Genomic DNA, 20937 nt, shown 5'->3' on the forward strand with positions numbered 1-20937 from the left:
TTAATTATGCGAATGATTCTGAAATTTATTCAACGATTATAAATTCTACCGCATATATACATATATACCTCGTGTAATATATAATATAATTATCGTTTGCCTAAAAAAATTATTGATATATGCAATTATACGTAATGCAATTTTATGCGCAGTTATACAATTATCAGGTTTATTGCAGACTGACTTTAATTTCCTCGGTATCATAGGTGTATAAATTTATCCGAGACATTTCAAACGAATTTCATTCGGAAGCACATCCCGAGATGACGCACTTGTTACGATGGTACTTCTGCAGATATAAGCAAGACGGTATAATGCAATTACTTGATGTGGTAAATTTAATGTCGGTTGTAGGAAGTTAATCATCTAAAGCGAAGGGTATCAAGTGTGATTTTGATTTTTTTGCATGAAAAATTTTGTGCTTGAAACTTTAGACTCTGTTCATTATTCTAAATTCATATGTAAATATAATAATTCAATATGTAACCTACATTAACGATTTTTATATGGAATTCAATATGTTGTTAGTTATCCGGATGGTTTTAGGACTGTCAAAATTATCGTATGAAAATATTTCTCCCAGTACATTTCTTATTAGTATGATCTAATTGTTTTTCACGAAACGTTTCTAAGATAAGAATCTAATTTTCTCCAGAACAATATATATATATTATATATATATAATAATAGGTCTAACGTTTTCTGTATATATGTATATGTATATGTATATTTCGTAATAGGAAATAAGTTTTAAACTGCAAGCGTATCAATAATTATATGCACACTTATATTATATTAATGATGTCAAAATCTGCGGAAGTAAAATTGCGGTGCTTCAACTTACCAAGCAGATCACATAACATTATAAAGGCGGCCGGATATTCTGTCATGCATAATATAGGAGCTTGTGGAAAAGAAATACGTGTCTTGATTGAACGACTTGGAAAGTCTGCGTGTCCGCTAAATCTGTTAACACGAGCAAGAGCGTTGATTGAAAATGATAAACTTGAGAAACGGTAGTTGTTTAAAAATGTCAAACATCTCTCGTGTGGATTGAGATGAGATATCTTTTTTTCGATATTTGCGATTTGTCAGGAATCCCCAGCTGTCGAGTTTCGAACACATAACAATCATTTAGGCACGATAATCTTGCACCGTTTACCAAAAGCTACGCTCGAACTATAATGTAATACTTTTAAATCTAATGAAAATAACGGCGGTGGTTGTACGCAACGGAAGCTGAGCGCTATGGCATCACGGAATATCGGCCAACCAAGAAAACGTGGCATTCGTCGCACACGCGCACAGGCTTCGTGGAGTTTGGCAGTGCGATTGTATTGTCACTACAGGAATTGCAGAAGATCGCACCGCAGTTGCGGCAGTGATGCTGAAAAAATGAAAAAATATTTTTTTTCATCGATTTTGTATAATCGGCGATCAAATTCAACGATTATGATTATTCTACTCAAGGAAAGGGGAAATGAGGGGCTCTTTACGAAGTGGAGGGCAGCGAAAGAGGCACTTTGCGCGTTCGATTAATTTCTTAATACTCAATTGGAAGGGGGTTAAAATTGAATAACTCATCTTCAACTCAGCTTGCCGAGAGGCATTGTAATTATTAAATATAAATTACGGCTCTGCGGAAGCTCGATGTTTTCGAGAAAGGGGTGAAAATTATAAGTGTACCTAAGTTTGAACACATCTGATGGAAATCAGAGGCAATATGATAAAACTGGATGGAATATTTTAAGGATTGAGTAAAATCGAAGTTTTCTTCGTTTTTTGCAAGTTGAAACTAACGAGTAAGTTGTTGAGTGCGGGATTAATGGTAATATCAAGACCGTTACAGCGTCGATGTTGAAATATATTGAACTTGAATTTTGCGAAAAATCGCATACATAGCACCACGCAATGTCTGGGTATCTAAATTGAATCGTTTGAATATTGGAATGAACATTCCGAGTCCCGTGTTATTACGCTGGAAGAAGTCGAATAATATAATTCCGATAACCAGTTCCCTCCCGAAAGTTAATTATTGAACCGTCTCATCCACGTGACTTATGGCCGAAATGTGGTAAAGTCGGCCCTGCTCCACCCCGCCAGACTTCAGTGCCAACCCTTATCGGCTAACAGTACCATTTATACCTGGAATAAATCTACAGTACGAAACTTGGAAAGAAGGTATAACTAGTTGGTGATAATCGGTTAGGTATATAACGGCTAACTCTCTTGCAAGTAATCTTATATCTTTTCAACATTTCCTCGGATGTGTATATATATATATACATATTTATACATATATATTAGGGTGGTTCTTATTTCGGTCATGTCAGAATTTCTTCTCGCTCACCCCTCTCTAAAAGTAATAAACATATATCGCAAAAAAATCTGGTTAAATCCTCGAATTTTTATGATAACTCTAACACGCCCTGCCAAGCAGTCGAATTTTGATTTAAAAAAAAGCATGCGTTTGAAATTTCTTTAAGAAAACTGTTAATTACTTTGAAACTGTATATTATAAAAAAAATTCTGGCTATTCTGTGGAAGATTTAATGCTCTACAAAAATGATCTATTGTAAAATTATCGTATATCTAATATTTATCACGTTGTTAGCGACAAAATGAAGACAGCTCTTCGCCGATAACCTGATAAATATTAGAATTTCAACCTTGAAATGAAAATGGTGTACTGTGATTCAAACGTTGCGAGGCCATTTTTGACGTTCACGCTGAAAAATTGAATAAAAATAAATACATTTCCAATACGCGTTCAACAATCGAGACAACATACTAAAGAAATCGCGATATCGATGAGAGTGAATAATATAATTTTCAGTGAAAATAATACAGGTGGAGTTCCAATTTTGTATAAAGTTCGTAATAATCATTTCTTGGTGAAAAGTTTTCTTATCTAGCTAAACGGGCATTGACTCAGCAATAAACTTCTGCACGGCACAAATCACGGGGCAGAAATTGGAGCCGAGGTTAGAATCGGCGTCGTCGCGAGACGGCTTCGCCTCTTATTTTTATTTTCCATTTTTAGTAACGCTTTCTTTTCTTTTTTTTTTTTCTCTTCTTCACTTCTTTCTCCCTCTTCTACCAACTTCCTGATTTCCATTTAGCCGCCGGCCCTCACTTAGCTAGGCAAATTTATCGCCGAGCCAAACCTGCGGTAACGTTACCCGACCACTCACCACCAATCACTCGATTTCGTTCAATAGTAAATTATTCGAGGTAGCAACCGCGACTGTGTGCTGCTGCAGGAATTACCGAGATAACTCCGCCGTTACAAAGATCAGAATTATAGCCTTGGGAGTAGGAATTGCATCCGCGCGAAGAACCGAACACTTTACCGATATGCATGGACATTGGAACGAATCGAAGGGATGCGAAGGAAGTTACCAGTCGGAAATCAATCCGAACTTCCCGACCTTCGCCGTTTTATAAACTGAAGTGAAAATTTTTGTCAAGCAGTCTCTTTCGCGTGGAGGAAACGCGAGCCGCCGAGCAATGGGTGAGCTAATTTACGATACCGGATTGCGGAGCACCCGCTGTGAGTCGGTGCCTCGACGTCTTTATTTTTACACTTTATTTGTTCCCTGCATTCCCTGCCATTCGTGTGTTAAAAGTCTTCTACCCTCTCTTTCTCTCACCCTTGGGTTTTAGGTATTTTTCTCGCATCCCCGGGCGGAATGAAAGCACCGCATCGCCTTTCGCGAGCCGGAACCTTAGGTGGCCTATTCTATATTAAACAGTATGCTAATACACCCACTGTGAGAAAAATGACTAACAAAGATACGCCCCGGTCTTGTTATTATGCGGTAACTTACCTCGTGTAAAATGCGGGAAAATGTATTCTATACGTATTTTACAGGGCGTGCAACAACGTCTCTATTACATTATATGACCGAATATGCATGTCATCATGAATATATATCGACTGATCTGACTACAATAATGTAATAATGCCACCCAGCTGAGCAGATACGCTCCGGCCAGCCTGCCGAAATCTGACAAGTGACTCATCTTGGTCACTCGGCTGATTCCAGATCCATCAAATATGATCGAGACTTTGAGGATTAATTTTTCAGAATTTGCCAACGCAAGAATATGAAAAGTCGATGATAGCGAAACTTTGAAATCCGGACATGAAACTTGATCAATTTTCGGAAATAAATAAAGAAGTCGGTTTAAGTGTTGAACGAAAAAAAAAAATTCAACCACGATTGCGTTGCAATTTAAAAAAAAAAAATTCCATTTTCTTTGTTAAAAAACGTTGGCCTTGGCACATAGATACTTTCTGAAGTATATATATATATAATATATGTATAAGTATATTTTTAATGGTAGCTTCAGCCTTTTTTAATTCTCTTGTTCAGTTGTTATTCGGAGCTTTTCACCACCCGACTGCACGGCTCGAGTAACCCTCAATTACCACGAATGACAGGCAAAGCGCCGTTTATATGAAAAATTTGGTACCTTTCTTCGTGCGATGTTAAAATCTCGATTGCACCTTTTGCACTGTGTGACGAGACGATCGTTTGCCCAGGAAGCAGCGCCGTTTTGTTGCGATTGTTGCACGCTATCGGCAGCCTCCCTCAATTCTACAGCTGCCAATTTGGCAGAGCTCAGCTGTCCTCCGAGTTCTTCGAGCGTTCGTTCCTGCTCCGTACAAATTTCCTTGAGGGCGTAGTGTTCCTCTTGCAACGCCAAGAATTTCTGCAACGTAAGAATCAAGTCGCGTGAGCGAAAGACGTGTGCTTGAAAAAAAAAAAAAAATCACCTATCTCCGAATCAAATTCTGCTATATCGCCTCATTGTTCGCCAAATTTAAAAATGCGAACGGTCGTTTGTTTAAACTTGCTATTTATTTTTTGTACAAAGTTTTTCTCATTGTTCTTAACCCTTGTGAGTCATACCTCGGTAGCATCGCATAACAGTCACACGGAGTGAATCTCGTCTCAAACGTGATATTTTACTTCAAAAATGACTTCTAGGAATCTAAACAAAATATCTAGGTATTGTTTAAGGATTTTAGAAGAAGCTCTCTCAGTTTTCCTAACCAAAATTGACTGTTTAAGTACTGCAAAACATCGGTAAATGGGGTGAAATTCATACACAGCGACCTATTAGGGTTGAAGTAACAAATTAACCCATTATCATGTAAAACATTAACTAGAAAACAGTTATCTACCATTCGTATTGAACCAATGAGCCCACTCAATTTACTTGATATACAGCTGATATATTAAGTCTCGTGATAATCGGATATTGGTGATTTAGAACTCCTTTTCAAACCAGAATGATGCCACAAAATGCAGCAATTAATTCCTGACAAATCGAATAATTCGATTGAAGTTTGGATGATTCGGTTTTACCGAATGATTGAAAAGACAAAATAACCGATTGATTCGATCAGAATATCAAACATGCGTTTATTTTACTATTTTTTGATTCTACCGCACCAAGCCGCTTAATCAATGATGATTAATTAAAGTACTCGTCCTATTGTCGTGCTTCGAACGAATAATAGCGTCGAGTGACTTCTAAGGTCTGTAAATTATCAAGTATAATTTTTGAAAGGAGTTGTATAACTATTAGATTCGATTCGATTTTACATAATTACTACTTGCAAGCCCCTGAAAAGGGTCTTGTTCCGTTGTTGGGAATAAATTTAAACGCATCTTTATTCAAACGTATTTACCTCGGCAACCTCCTTCAACTGATCAAGTTCCTGGTGAAGCTGTGATATTTTTTCCCGGTCCTTGACGGAGGTCTCCTGAAGGGCGGTTCTCCACTCCCGTTCTATCCTGAGCTCTCCCTCGACGCCGCTTGCCCAAGCCTCACGTTGAGCCGCTTCCGCCCCGACGACCCGAGCCCGTTCCTCGGCACCGGAACGGATGCCCTCCAGCACCTTGCATCTGGTCAACGTGAATAACAGGTAATTCTTGAAACATTTTTGTTCAATCGCATGCAGTTTTACGGAGGTTTCGAGGGCGACGATGACACGGCGCGCAACGGGATCGTGACAATTATCGGTGATGTATTCATTCGCTTCGGAAGTTCACTTGCATCTTTATGGATGCGATCGGGTTTCATGCTTTTGGATAGGGCAAGGCCAGTTGGGACAAAAACAGATGACAACACGACTATGATTAATCCACGAACAATCGAATGATATTTCATCAATTTTGGTGCCGGTTACTGTTAAGAAATATTATTTTGCAGTCGGTAATCAGACTCAACTGTGCATTATTGACATGAAAGTCTTGGCAAAGACAAAAACGACACGTACACGGACTCCTGGTAACTACATTTGATAGCGGAATCGAATCTAGCGTCTCATTTTCGGAGATCAGTACGGAAAAACTTGGCGAGTACACTTAATTGATTTGCTAGTAAAGTAACCGGATCTATCGTATGAGATAAAATCGACTGGATGGTAGTGAGTTTGCAGTAGGTATATACAACGCGTTCGTATAACAATTAAGGTATTTTCGTTAAATAACCTGCCAGGCAATAGTGATTAATTAGTAATAGCCAAAGTTAATTGCGTTCACAAACTGCTTGATGAACAATTAATTATCTGCACTTAAAAGCAATTGCGATCAGTCAGCCGGGCAAATACGACTTTGTCTTATACCTTAAACTTCGATGAAAATCCCATCTCTTATGGGATTGGAATAACATTCTACTAATCCATCGCAGAATTTGAAAGATGGACGGGTCAGTTGAGTACAAGCATGGGATGAAAGAAAAGTTTCACGTCGATATGTGAAATTCAATTTATTTCCAAGAACCCATAATCTTTCAGACGCTCTACGAAATGTTCTACAATCGTTGTGGTTGACATCAGTTTTCATCTCACGCCCGCTAGTAAACCATTTTACGAATCAAGACCTGTGATAAAGCCAGATTTTCTATACCAAAAGTTAATTGACTCATCCAATCGATTACTCGGAGTAGATTCATACGAAATTATGTCTAATCTATGAGATCTGAACGTGTATTGCATAGACAATCAACACATATTTCATGCCGAACTAGGCGATTGTTGTTTACTAGTATTCTGATTCGTACCAGCAGATAGTATCCACTATAATCAGATGCTGGGCACTTTGGCGGCGACAAAAACAGCTTTGGAAAAGTTCTACGAGAATGAATTAATTTAGAGTACGCCTGAAATTCAACTACGGATTTCTCAATATCTACAATAATTGACTCATTGGTAATGCTGATTATCGACATGCGATATTATAGACGACTGGAGGTGACTGAAGAATGATCACACGGGTTACCTGAATTTAATATATATATTTAACCTTCGGTTAATGCAAGTACAATTTTGTTATTTGATTAGCTAGACACGAGAGTTCGAACTCAGATCTGAAAGAATCATTAATCAACAGTAACGGTTGTAATTTCTCAATCACTAGAAGTGTGACTATACAGAGTTACTTTTGGTTATTACGTGACTTTGTTTCTATTTCTGAGTGTTTCATTAATTAATTCACTCTGAGAAAATAACTACCATTCAGACGCTACGCGAGTATTGATTTCCCGTAATTTTTTTATATTCACTGAACTAATCAGCATAATTATACAGCTTGCGTAATAAATGTACTTTAGGAAAGCTGCACCTAATAGACAAACTCTCAACTTACCTTATCCGCTGGGAATAAAATTATCTGACAACTCTAACATGGACGTGATTGCAATGAAAAGCAAAGTAAGGCCGTTATCTGCCGACGTAGATTTTTTTTCAATTTACATAATTTACCTGTATCTGAAAAATTATGCTTTGGAGGGGTGGAGGGTATAAGATGAAGTTTTATTTGTCATATTCTAATCGGATGCAAGTATAAGGCGTACAACAGACAGACGAGACGATGTAATTCTGACCACTAGCCTTAGGGTAATCAAATACGGTATGGTTTATACATTAATGTTTTATTTTTTTAGTCTTATACAAGCACACGTGGTGTCATTATGAGTTATATTGCTGATCGCTTGATATATATGTATATATGTATATTCGTGTGTGGCACCTTAGCGAACATAGCGAATATACGTAAATTTGTTATTAGAAAATTGCGTTACTGCATTTTTACACCGTTATTCGTTTGCATTGTTATTGGCCGTGAAACATCAAGCGGCAGGATCCACAAATGATCTAATTAATTTCTATCCAAGAAAATCATCCGCAAAGGTAAACATGAAAATAACGATACATCTTGCATGTAACCCACACAGCTACGTTTATACGCAGTCCACCTAATTACATTTAAATAAAATAATAACTCACTTCGTTTTTTTTTTATCACAATTTTAATACTGGAACATAAATATATTTAATATTCATACCATAATATATATTAGCTGATAGCGCGATTTAACGGTAAACGATGTACGCAATGCCCGTTCGGTGAAAAGCAAGTGAACAACTCATACCAACGGATCATCGTATCGTGAATCGAATATCGATTGAAACTTTTCTCTTCGTCATCATCACCGCTTTCTTGCGATCATTCTCAAATACCCATTCAACAATTATTGATAATGTTCGTCGATCATCGAGTGCGGTGCGGATGAAATACTTATTCGAAGGTTACAGGCTCGTTATGACATGTACACCGACACCAATGGTTAATTGCAAGGTAACAGGGAAGTCAAAGCCCCATTCACATATTCACCATAAACACATATGACATTAAAAAAAAAAAAAGAAAGAAGAAACCCTGTAAGCGAAAATCGTACATGTCATCGTCCTTCTGTTTCTTGAATTACCGCTAACTTGTAATCATAATGATCATGAAAGTTATATCAAAGTTATCTCGGTTTGGCCTCAATAATGATTGCCATTAATAAATAAAAACCAAGAGCGTATTAAATCAGAAAGTCTATGGAGTGGGCACGAATTGTTCGCGCGAGTTTAGACTAGAATAAATTCAGGCACGTATTTCAAATTGCAACGTGCATGAGAGTCGCCCAGAATCAAAGCTCGAATTCGACTAGAGACTTTTAATATATAATTTTATAATACAACAAAAATATTCCCAGCATATTCATCTTCGAAATATCAACGTTACATGCACTTTCACTCTCATCCTAACATATCCTAAATATCGTTAACTTCCGTACAATATGACACCATCACTGATAATTGGCGATACCGTGGCCCTTGAAAAACATGGTATGGAATGGCTATAATTGTTCACCCCCAGGGTCAAAGAAACACCACAAAAAAGAATTATCGGAAACAAAGAAGAGCATGGGGTACATTTGAGTTTCAGTGATATTAGTAAAAAATATGTAAACATACTTCTCATCCATTTTCTGAATGGTGTCAGTCATGGAATGTGTCTTTGCTTCCAGCTTACTGATCAGTTCTGTCTTATGCTTAAGCGAGCCCTCACACTCCTGAAATAAATCTCTCTTAATTATATCGTTGAAACAATGTTTCGTAGTATCGATGGTAACGTCTCGCTGTAACCGTGCTGGAAATATTTTAAAAATATTAATTACAATTTCCATGCTTTCGGCGCACGTTAAATCTCTAGATTCAAAGCTAATTATTCAGAGTATAGATGCTGTGCCTAATATCATGTGCGTCCAAAATATGAACCGAGTACGGATACAGCTGAAAAACAATCGGAACATAAAATCACATTTCTGTAATACAATTACGAACTAATATTTTTCTCAATGTAAATAAATTAGATACATAGCAAAGGAATGATGTTTCGCGGTTTCATACTGCGAATATCTCAAATCCTGCCAAGTCAGTACGCAAATAACGGACCAGCCAAATTTTCTCACAATCGGATGTAATTAAATTAGAAAATAATTCATCAATCGGATAAAGGACAACTGATTTTCAGCAAATCAATCTAATAACTTGCTATGGGCACCAATCCAACCAAGAATTCGTTCTTATCAGCTTGAACTATCACGTATCATGATAGGCTTAGTGGACCTGGGGTTAGCCGGAAAAACTTGTACCATGGAAAACATAAGTATAAAAATGGTTCGCGGCGAAGCATAGAATCCCCAACAATCAATAATAATATCTCTAGAACAAAGCACCTGCTACACAGCTATATACCGTTGCAAAGATAAAACTGAACTCATAGTTTGGAAATAAAAAAAAAACATATTGACAAATTCTCACTACCAGCGAACCAATTAGCCGTTTGAAATTTGTTAAGGATTACTAAAAGCGAATATCCGTTGATTTTTGTTATACGCTTCGCTCTCGAGCCTCACGTTTTTAAACTTTGAGTGGATACCGCGTCAAATCAATGTGAAACACTCGTGAAGAGCTGGTTGCATAAGGAAAACGAAAACGAAGAGTAAAAAACAAGAAGCGGTAAGCTCAATCCTAAGACGCCTCAATCTTTCGCTTCCTCGATGGAAGCTTCTCTCGGTACTTTTTCCGAATTGGCTGTCCGATCAGGGTCCGACTGCTGGAACCGAGCGAGTTCGCCAACGGACACCCTAGGCGAGGTGGGACTATTTTTTACAAAAGACTTGGATCCGGTTACTGGAGTTGTTGGACTCCGACCGCATTCCGCATCTTTCATTAGATGGTTGTATTTCTCGAGGTTGTTCAGTAACTTTCCGATCTGATTCGTCTTGGCATGAAGCCGGCTCACCATCTCACCTTTCTGCGTCAGCTCGTGCTCGCACTCCTACAAGTCAAACATCGAGACAGACAAGTAATGAATTTTCAAAAGACGACAAGAACAAAATGACGCTTCTCGTGTCGCCGGATAACATTTTCCTAAGCTATTTTCTATCTTCACGTTCCCAACTTGCAATAGGTATCCTCATCTAGTTCAAACACAATGCTTGATACGTCAATCAAAGGGCTGGTGATACGCAAAGAGCATGGGCACGCTTTTTGAGCATTCCTGCATCCTAATAGAAGTTTTTTTCTATCGCATTATCATGATCTTGGACTAAAAGTTAAATTCTGTGCAATATGCCAGATCTCATGTCCAAAGGTGATCAAAGTAAAGGCAGTTGTCGTAACGTATAGGTACTTTCAACGCACAGCCCTTCAACAGACGACGCAGTAAGCTTTTACATGCGATGAATTGTTAAAATTAAAGAACATAAAATTGTGACTAGAAACCAAATTTCACTTGGGTTCACGAGTTATCGAGGTTTACAGATCGGATAAGACCGAATTGAGGATACAGCCACTGTGAAATACGGATCATGCATCGTTACAGAAATTATTACCTGTGGAATATGAAATATAATAATTATTTAAAATTGAAGACAAATGGTTACGTCACCTGCAGCTTTTTGTACATCTCCAAATTGATCGATTTGATGTCATCCAGCTGCCTTCTCAGAGATATTATAGTGTCTTGTTTCTCGTGGATATCTTTTTCCAACAATTTCATGGCAACCTCCATTTCCGACTTCATGCTGACCTGCTCCATAAAATGTTTTCAGGCTTCTTTCGTGAATTTGCATATTTCGAACAGAGAACATCAAATATCGGGTGGAATCAAAATTGGATTAAACCAACGTTACGAACCTGTAATTCCAGCTCCCTTTCAGCCTCAAGTCTTTGCTTTTTTTCCACTTCTAGCCTACTTCTCAACTCCTCTATCTCTGACGTAGTCTCTGTGATTTTGACGGGTGCTTTTCCGTTCTGAAATAAAGCGGAGCCTGTTAATTTGGACACATCTTAAAATCATTTTTGTGTCAGTGAGGACTCGTACCTCGTTTGGATCCTTGACTTCGATGCCCAGTTCTTTTTTCAGTTGCCTGTTCTCGTCATGTAGTGAGAGAATATTGTTTTTCGCAATTGCCAGATCTTCCTTCATGAGGGCATTCGTCGTGGTAAGAGATTCGACCTTTGTTTGTAGATTCGTTACAGTCGCACTGAAATACGATTACGATCGGGATGATTGAAGTTCACCACTCGAGATCATGCGAAATCTATCGAATTTCCATACGACTGATTCTAGGTACAAACAGTTTTGGCCCTACTTTAGATGCCTGTTGAGCTCCTCGATGTAATTCTTTTGGTCTAGAACAGTGGTCATATTGTCGTTCTCCAGTTCGTCGTCCGGTGATTCGCCTGGAATGTGATTGCTGCTTCTGAGGTAAAGGGAGAAGTCGATTACACCCTGCTGGCAGTCCAGGTCTTCTTCCTGTTTCGCGCAATCGATACCCATCAAGATAATTAGCATCGGATTAACTCTATCACTCGCTGCCAGGTTTCGCTACACTAACCTTGACACAGAAGTTGCAGTCTATAACATTGAGGCCAACCAGCAAACCCATTACAACAATGGCTTCGTCGCTCATCATTAGTGCGTCCGGTTCAAAGTATTCAGATAGAATGTCGTCCTTGTGATCGATTAGCACTTTTAGGTAATCCGCAAGTTTCTTTTGCATCAGCGCCATCCTCAGCCAAGCTCGTGCTCGGCCCATCGCTGTCCTGAAAATATCAGGACTTTGAGGATAAAATCTTCATTACACCAGTGGAGTTGAGTTCCGGCTTGAATTCGCGAAATAATATCCACAAGTTATTCCAGACTGTGTTTCACGGATTTGCGAATGAGGTGATTGATACCTGACGGTCGGTAGGTCGCGGATACTTGAGGTGATATCTTGTGCTTCGGGACAGTATTTTTCCACAAGTTGTAGAATGTCCCAGAGTTCTTTTTTCGGGCCAAGGAGTCCCTGGAAAGTCAATTCGTTATTTGCTGATGTTGATTATGTTTTGACAAGACTGCGTTGAGCTTGCAGCCATACCTTCTTAGGCCGTAATCCGTGTCTAAGGACGTGTTCGAGGACGATGAAAAAATGCTGCAAAGGCATATGATCCGAGTCCAGCATACGTCCATATTTCAGAGACGTCTCGATCAATTCCTTAACGATCAGCTTCGAAATATTGACTAGGTTGCTTCGTTCGATAATCACTGGATCTCGTGCTGTAAAAATAACAAATTGCCCAATCCGGAGTGTCAGGATCACAGCTAAGGTGGTCTTATTTATCTTCTCCGTCGTTCAAATTTTGTCGAATATTCGAGAAACCGTGATACTCTCTAAGTCATGTAGAACTGTCTTGGAACTGCAGACCACGTATTCAAATATAGACCGTGTACTTAGAGTAAAAAATTTGATGGATTTTCCCGCAATTCATATAATCGATTCGAGAAGCAAAGCCACCGCTTACATTTTGCCATCGCATGCGGCACGAAAATAATTTAGCAAAAATTGAGATACTGCGAAGCAAGCCAATACAGATGTGATTGTACAACGCGCAATACAACTGCAGCGTCAAATTGTGTAAACAACTGCACAAATGAAGAATGCAGAAAATAAAGTTTCAAATCCAATTGATCATGTATTGGCATGACGCGGGACGAAGCACAACGTGTGTTACGATCAGTTAAATGGCATGCAACAAAACTAATTCGAACAAGGCAGAGTGAGATGTGTCAAAGATGAAGCTAGTCAACCTTTACCGAGTACCCAAACCAAGTATGAAGTGAAAAAAAACGAGTTCCACCCGAAGTTGTGTCTCTTACCCTTACATGAAAGCATGATGACGATTAATACGGGAAGATAACGAGAGTAAATACAGTGAATCCAGAGTGAAAGTTTGAAAAGACGAAGAAACAAAAGATTAGCGACAAGTTAAACATTATACGCTTTTACTGATTCGATGAGTACAGCGTCTACGGAAGAATTTAAAGGTGATTCATTGAGCCCAATTGGCATTGTCTACCCCATGAACGGGTTTCAGACTTTTTCCATCAAAATACAGCGTATATCAAGGATAAATCAGCTAGGAAAAGAGAAAAAACCGGTTAAGAAATCTCCAACGATACCGTGTGCGCCAGTCATAGTGAACACGGCTAAAATAACATCCCTGCTATAATAATACGTAGAAAATCCGAATAACACAATCTATCAACAGTAAGAGAAAAGTTTTTATAGTTATAACGTCCTGAATGATCAAACTCTGATTTTTTTATCCAACTCTATTTTTTGGGTTCATTTGGTTCATAATAAAAATATCTAAAAATCGCCTGAACCAAATTTCACAAATAATTACTTCCAAACGTGGAAAAGAAATATATCTCTTCAATGATGCTATAAAAACAGACGTTCATCGTCAAAATCAAAATCAAAATCATTAGATTCGAATCAATAACACCAAAATTGAATAATTTTTACCATTTTCTTTACGGAACTTTTTCTCAAACTATTGATACCGCAGCTTGTGTTATTCGAAATTGCTTAAATTTATTATTATCACACAGTATGGTTGTTCCGCATCGTGCGTATTCACTATATCATTGTCACAAACAGTGTTTACGGAGATTTTTCAACGTTTCTCTCGTTTTCCAGCCTCCGATTCGAATTTGATTGCGGGAGCTTCATCCTTAGATTGCTCCGCGATTATTCGAGTGCAAATAATAATACAGACACAAGAAGCTGGAGAAGAGTGGCAATGGTGGCGAGCTGGACATAAGTGCGTCGCAAAGCGAAGGAGTTTCGTGTCGTTGGTGACGGTGTCGTTCGTGATGGTGGTTTGTACCGCTAAGCGGCAACGGAGGTGACGGTGAACGCTGCATGGAGTCCTGCATCGAGAATTCGACGTCCTGAAGCTCCTTCAGGCAGAGCCATTCTCCGTCGACGGATACCCGGAAGTTGCACAGGTAGATGGTGTCCTGGGCCCCGGCCATGTCTTGTTCGATCATTACCCCGCCGTCGCCGCCGCCGCCGCCGCCCCCGTGATGATGTTCGCTGAAAGGCCGCAGCTTCACGCCGGTCTGAGATTCTTGTCGCATAGGAATTCGTCCAAGGCGCCCTCTGGTTCTCGATATCGACCGGGTTCTATGGCGTCACCGCTGACCGCTTTTGCAACTTTTCGCAAAATCCGTACGCTTCAAACTGACTGGTTAGGCGACTTTGGTAGGAAGTCCTCCAGCAAGCAGTCGCTTCCTTTCCCGGATATCCTCGTATTTGGTTCGGGCCTCGGGCCCACTTCCTTCGGACTGATATTTGTGATTTATTCGGTTCAAGTCCGCAACGGTTGACGGAAAAAGAACTGAACAACAACAAATAAACTACACACTCTCCGAAGTCACTGGTACCACGTGTTATTCGTACTCTGCAGTTTGCTTGTAGTTTCATTTAACGTTTTCCCTTCGGCGACTCCGACGGGTCCCATAATTATGTTTTGCATCAATTGCACTGCAACGCGGATTAGCGATGTGTTCAAAAAGTAGTATCTAAGGACGAACTGTTTTCTTTTGCGCAACCTTTCACGGCCCGGTACGAAGTCTTGGCCTTAATACAATTGTTATCATCGCAAAGAGCGAAAGGTCTTGCACTGAAATCTTTCGAATGCACTCTGACAGCGCAATTCCCGGCGAAAATGTCCAGAGGCAAAGGGGCTGCCGATTATTGATTTTTGCACCGACTTTGCCTCCACCTACGTTAATCAATAACACCGCCAACACTGGCATCGCAAGGTGCTGCTTTCGTTAGACACAATTCAGAAGCAGAAAGACCGCTTGATTACCAGTCGGCAAGGTAGAACGAGTGAGGCTGGGCAACATCCGGTATCGTGAAAATTGGCATTGGAAAGTCCAAGAACTTTTGGACGTCATTGTAACCGATTACATATAGGGGTACATTCTGTTGGATATAACAGGTACGCAGATGCAGTACCATTGTACTGTTTGTCGTTACAGTTTGTGCATGGAATTACTAATACTCTGAAGTGAGAAAAAGTTGGACAATCAGTTTTCCAGCGATTCATTACACATATGTATTCCTGTAATAGGTCCAGGGACCGGAAAAAGTTCTCGGAGGATTCGAGGACTTGAGATTCTAACTTGCTCTGCTCGCCATTTTTCAAATATATGTATAATAAACCTCGGATTCACTTTGTGGAAAGTCTTCGATCTATCGAGCACTTTTCAGACCACTGTGGCTTAAAGAGAAAGTAGTGTAGTTTCCCAAGAATTTTTCCATCAATTTAACTGTTCACAACTCAAGTCCGTTATTCTTTCAGTTTTACTTCCGTTATCAATCTCCGTGGCAGAATTGTTATTAGATACAAGAAATGCATAAGAGGGTTAGTATCGGCAAAGAAAACTTAAGAAAGTATCAAGAAAGCAATAAAAAAGCGAAAGAGAGACATTCAACATAGAGAGTACAGATTACTTTTATTCCTTCCGTTAATGGTGAATAAGGTTTTCTTTCAGTCTGGTTTTACACTGACCAGTTTCTAGCATTCATACTTTCCGAAATTGATCCCACAAAACGTAAGAGGAGTCCTTCGGTTGCTCCACGCGCAGAGAAAGTATTTTGCAAATTCACCGAATATATTTACAATTAGTCATAAGAATTATTTGCCTCAAATATTTTTCATTCGAGACAGATAAATGGCGTTTCGTTAAATAACGCAATTCGCTTACCAAATTATAAAATTTCTTCGACTCTAAAATACACTTGTTTCACCATATTTGACCCAGTCAAATAAATTTCTTCGTTCTTTGTATGCAACACCTTCTTTGTATTTTTTAGATTTCCAATCCTGCAGCTTGCGTTAGTACCAGCATGAAATTTACGATCATATTAGCGTCAAAGCAACAGTAAGCAATAATAATACGTAGAGACTCACAGAAACAATAGGTATGTTACGTATTGTGTGTAGTCATGTTAACGTTTCTTGGTGTGAAAATGCGTTATGTTATGTCTGTGTTATATCGTTTAGTACTTCTTTTATATCACTACTGCATGCCACAATTCCAATTCGAAAATGAATTTTCATTTATTCCATACTAAACAAACCGCGAATGTGACAAATCACTGAAATTCCGTTCGTCCATTTCTCTTTCTTCTTATTCGCTATGCGAACAATTTTCGGCATGAATACAATTTTTTTCCTCATCTTTCAAAGGTCAAGTATAACGCTCCATAAAAATAAATAATGCGACCTAATATTGAACTTGGGTAAGACATATTTGTACACCATATCGAAATTTCGTTATTTACCTTTTGCCTCATAGTTGGACTGCGATCGTCCAAAATCGTACGAGATATTCAATTTTGTTACGAAATCTGTGAACCACGAATAAATTAAATTCATATAATATTCGATATTGGTTTCTTGAGAGAAAAGATAACGATTCAAACCTTCTTAAATAATTTATTAACAGATTACAGCCAGTAGTTAACGTTTATAAATCAACCAGAATGATCAATAATTGTATCAACTGCCACGTGACAAATCATTCAAATTTTCGATACGACACTACAAAAACGAACAAGATATAACAGCATACAAGAATTCTACGGAAAGTAAGTACCAAAGGTTTTTCAATCGTACAACATGTACTGAAAATAAATACCGTGTATCCATTACTACAAGGTGCAGTTTTCTTGCAATGCAATTCCATAGGCACAGACGCGAATAGAACGCACCGCACGCGTTGGTCCCGAAAACGCGCGAAAAACACTCCGATCCTCCATTGTCAGTGGATTCAAAAAGTAATGCGGTATTCCGACGAGCCGTGCAGAGTCGCCACCTGGCGTCGCGACGCTCACTGTCGTCTCGAGTCCGAAACTCGACGGAGACAATAATATGCCACGCGCTTCGGACGAGCAGTGGCGTCGGCGCGGCGGCTTTGGCGTCGATTTAATTGGCCAGAAAATCGCCATCGTCGAGTGCCAATAAGAGCGGAAATTGTTGTTTTTTGTTTTTATTTTTTCTTTTTGTTTTTACTTCCGTTTCTCCATATTTGTTGTTAAAAATGGAATTCTTGTAAACAGAATGACATGCAGCCTACTTACGCCTCGGTGTCCACCACGCGTCCAACTTCCGAGGCCTCGAGACGACGAGGTCCGGCCACCTGTCTTCCCGAATCGAATAACTGGACGGTGATCGCGAAACACTTTTGTCATTATCGTCAGATATAATGCTACTCGTCAACGATTTTTCGGACGGTGAAATTGGCAAATCTTCACTGGTTTCCGCAGCCATGTTTACATTCGGTGTCACGCACCGAAGGCAGTCACACAGTTATCGATAGACGCTCGGCGATTTCTGACTAGCGAGTCTTCGACCTCGGGACAGTCTCGATATCGAACTTGACGGCGTATTTCAAATCGCACCGCGGGAAACTGCTACGCAATTGGCGGTGGATTCGAATTCTAAAAATTTCTCTTCTGCATTTATTTGGCTTCCTTATACTGCCTTTTTTAATCACAGGCGATTCATTTTGCCTGGAAACGAGCCGTTTCAAAGGCACTTAATTTATGTCGAAGGTACGTGCGATGTATTTCATTTAAGGAATTTTCGCCTTTTCTTAATGCGAGTAGGCTATGACTAGTAAATTCCGCCATTAGATGAAAACTATGTAGAGTCTCAGCGATTTAAAAACAATTTTTATGGATTTACGAGTATCTTTCAATTAATAAATGGGCTCCGCCACATTTTCAACAGAATGAAGTTTGGCACAATGGCGCGAGTCAACATTCACATCAATGCAAATACTTATAAGAATGACACAATGCCAGGTTGAATAAAAGTAAAGAATCATGTTTAATTTAACTCCTTGTTTGTACGTATGTCAGATCTCTACTTGCTACAGAGATTAAACAGTATAATTAGCGACCGAAAACTAGTGGAAAATATTGTGATAAGTTGTGCGTTGAGTCGCGAAACTTTTTATCTTTCCAGAGCGGTGTTCACAGAATCGTGAATGCAAAATATCTCTTGGCTATTCTGTATGCTCCGTTTGCGGATTCTGATTTTCATTTTCCTTCTATTACGTCAAATATCGTGATTCAGTTCAAGCCGGTTGACTGTCAACAGGAAGAAAGGCCTCGTCATCCGAAGCTCAGGCTATCTCCCCGCAATTTTTTCCGCCTCCTTATTTACTTTCCTTCTTTCTATTTCGTCATCTCTCTCTCTCTCTCTCTCCCTCCCACGAACCCCGCGTGGGAGACCGAACTCTTCGTATTATTCGGACAGTTTAAATAACTAGATAAATCAAGTGCTCCGACTACTCGAATAGTTCGGATAGTACGGATACCCGGCTGCTCGAGTACTTGAACTATCCAGATAGTCCCGATATCCAAATTTGAAGCGTTGGATTCGGCGGATCTGGGTTGTTCGAATAACCCGGATATTCGAAAAAGTAGCAGCTCTACTTCATATCCAACAAGCCTACGTTACTTTGTCCTCAACAGCCCTCAACCGCAGAGAATACGGTAAAAATGTTATGGCCGCACCCAATATTATGAGCCAAGTATTCTCGAGAATAGCTAAGCACGTTACGGTTTCAGTACCTTATTCCCAAAAATGCGTGAGTGCTCATAAAGTGACCGACATAAGGTAGGGTCGGATTGCAGAACTAGAGTAACTGGACATATACATTTGCGTATTTCTACCTAGAGTAAAGCCGCAGCCGCCTAGCCGGACTTTTGCATGGGAATTTTTTCTGGTACGCATCAGAATTGTGTGATTTGTGTTAGAAGCATGGTCAGATTGAACGTAAGTTGACCAAACAGTAAGTTTAAAACTGAATTTATTTCGACAGAAGTTCGCAATTATGAACAGATGCCCTGCATATTTTTTTACGAATCATGACATTCTCCTTACTATGTTTTGCGGAGTAAATCGCACGGACGTAATTGTTATATATTCTAGACTGCTTCGGGATAGCCTCGATTTTCTAACGACTCGATACAAGTGCTGAGTTTCGGATCGGATTTATGTCGCCTTGGGCCTGTCACGAGGGGTAGAAACTCGGAAGGGGCTTCCAAATGCACCTCCCCATCAACACAACCCTGGTCTTTATGCGAGGGGGTGAATCAGGAACGACTGGCGGTGACTTTTTACGCTGAAATGCTTCCACCAACGCTCGAGTGGCTTGAAAAAATCCGGAAAATGACTGATCACCTGTGCTGCGTGAAACACGGAATTCCTCTCGTGGTCTTGGCGATATTATCATACTGATGGAAAAAATTTCACGAGTAAATAAACTTCTCATATATTCTACACTTGAACAGTACCGGCAGAGTGTATACTGATTCTAAAAAACTAGAAAGTTAGAGAAGAGACAGGGAATTTTCTATTGTCTGGAAAACGTCCGGAAAAAGTCAAGAAGATTGGGTTTCAGAATTCGGTATTCGCCTTGCCTACTTCATCCTCGCATTATTTTGACACACGATTCTATTGAGCCATTTCTTCAAAGGCACGATGAATGATGTAAAACAGCTTAAAATTGGATTTAAAAGCCTTCAAGGGTCACCTAATGCACATTCGGCGTAGGAAAAAAGCTTAGTACGCTTGAGTGCGCAATGTGCACATTCACATGTTTCTCAAAGTGACTCAATATTTCGAGATTAAAGGAATACGCCCTTGCTGTTGACAGGAAAATCAAATTTTTTTGCGGAGACCCCAGCGTAATTTTTATACCTACTAAGGTAATATTGTATATTCAAACCATAAAAAAGTGATGTATGTAATAAATGCCGTATAAATTTTCAATCATGCTACCGAAAACTACTTTCTGATTATTAGCATAGTCATGTTTCGTGTCGAAATGATTCATTTCTTTTTCGATACTTCCTCGTGTTATTAACAATTTCTGTAAAAAAAATATCATCAACGCAACGATACATTTTGCCACGAGTAACAGTAAAATAACGATTGCTCAATATTCACGCATTGTCAGTGAACATACCATCGAAGCAGACAACCAATTACATTTACAGGTAATGTTCAGGTTGAAAATTCATATCGTGAAAAGCTACAACTATCGGTATCATACACAATTCCGTCTTAAGAACGCAATTTTTCAAGAACTGGATTCAATTCAATATATCGAAGTATTCTTCTAAGGGTACGCGACGCGATATGACGGCGGGGAGGCGATA

At 39.3% G+C, this 20937-nt stretch overlaps 1 protein-coding gene across 6 annotated transcripts; it reads right to left on the bottom strand.

Moving 5' to 3' along the window:
• Positions 1–562: 562 nt before the first annotated feature.
• On the bottom strand, positions 563–18082 carry LOC124177438 (RUN and FYVE domain-containing protein 2-like). 6 transcript variants are annotated; one of them, XM_046559785.1, is made up of 13 exons: positions 17845–18082; positions 17047–17112; positions 12781–12959; positions 12599–12708; positions 12256–12463; positions 12010–12173; positions 11739–11901; positions 11552–11668; positions 11304–11444; positions 9323–9420; positions 5705–5921; positions 4480–4719; positions 563–1387 (listed from the first exon to the last, which is right to left on the bottom strand). In XM_046559785.1, exons 1-13 carry the CDS (start codon positions 18032–18034, stop codon positions 1247–1249), a joined length of 2034 nt encoding a protein of 677 aa, XP_046415741.1. In that variant the 5' UTR covers positions 18035–18082; the 3' UTR covers positions 563–1246. The 6 variants fall into 6 exon arrangements, 5 of the variants coding, with proteins under 5 accessions (XP_046415741.1, XP_046415743.1, XP_046415740.1 ...); XM_046559787.1 differs by lacking the exon at positions 17047–17112 and having other exon boundaries at positions 17845–18081; XM_046559784.1 differs by lacking the exons at positions 17047–17112; positions 17845–18082 and adding an exon at positions 14465–16996.
• Positions 18083–20937: the final 2855 nt, after the last annotated feature.

The sequence above is a fragment of the Neodiprion fabricii genome, chromosome 3, assembly GCF_021155785.1.
Source record: "Neodiprion fabricii isolate iyNeoFabr1 chromosome 3, iyNeoFabr1.1, whole genome shotgun sequence".
Classification (NCBI taxonomy): domain Eukaryota; kingdom Metazoa; phylum Arthropoda; class Insecta; order Hymenoptera; family Diprionidae; genus Neodiprion; species Neodiprion fabricii.

Coding starts and splice junctions, on each gene's coding strand:
- LOC124177438 (XM_046559784.1), bottom strand. CDS start 14,828: ATGCGACAAGAATCTCAGACCGGCGTGAAGCTGCGGCCTTTCAGCGAA. Junction 12,174..12,255: donor ACTGCAACTTCTGTGTCAAG/GTTAGTGTAGCG, acceptor TGCGCGAAACAG/GAAGAAGACCTGGACTGCCA. Junction 11,445..11,551: donor AAAGGGAGCTGGAATTACAG/GTTCGTAACGTT, acceptor TTTATGGAGCAG/GTCAGCATGAAGTCGGAAAT.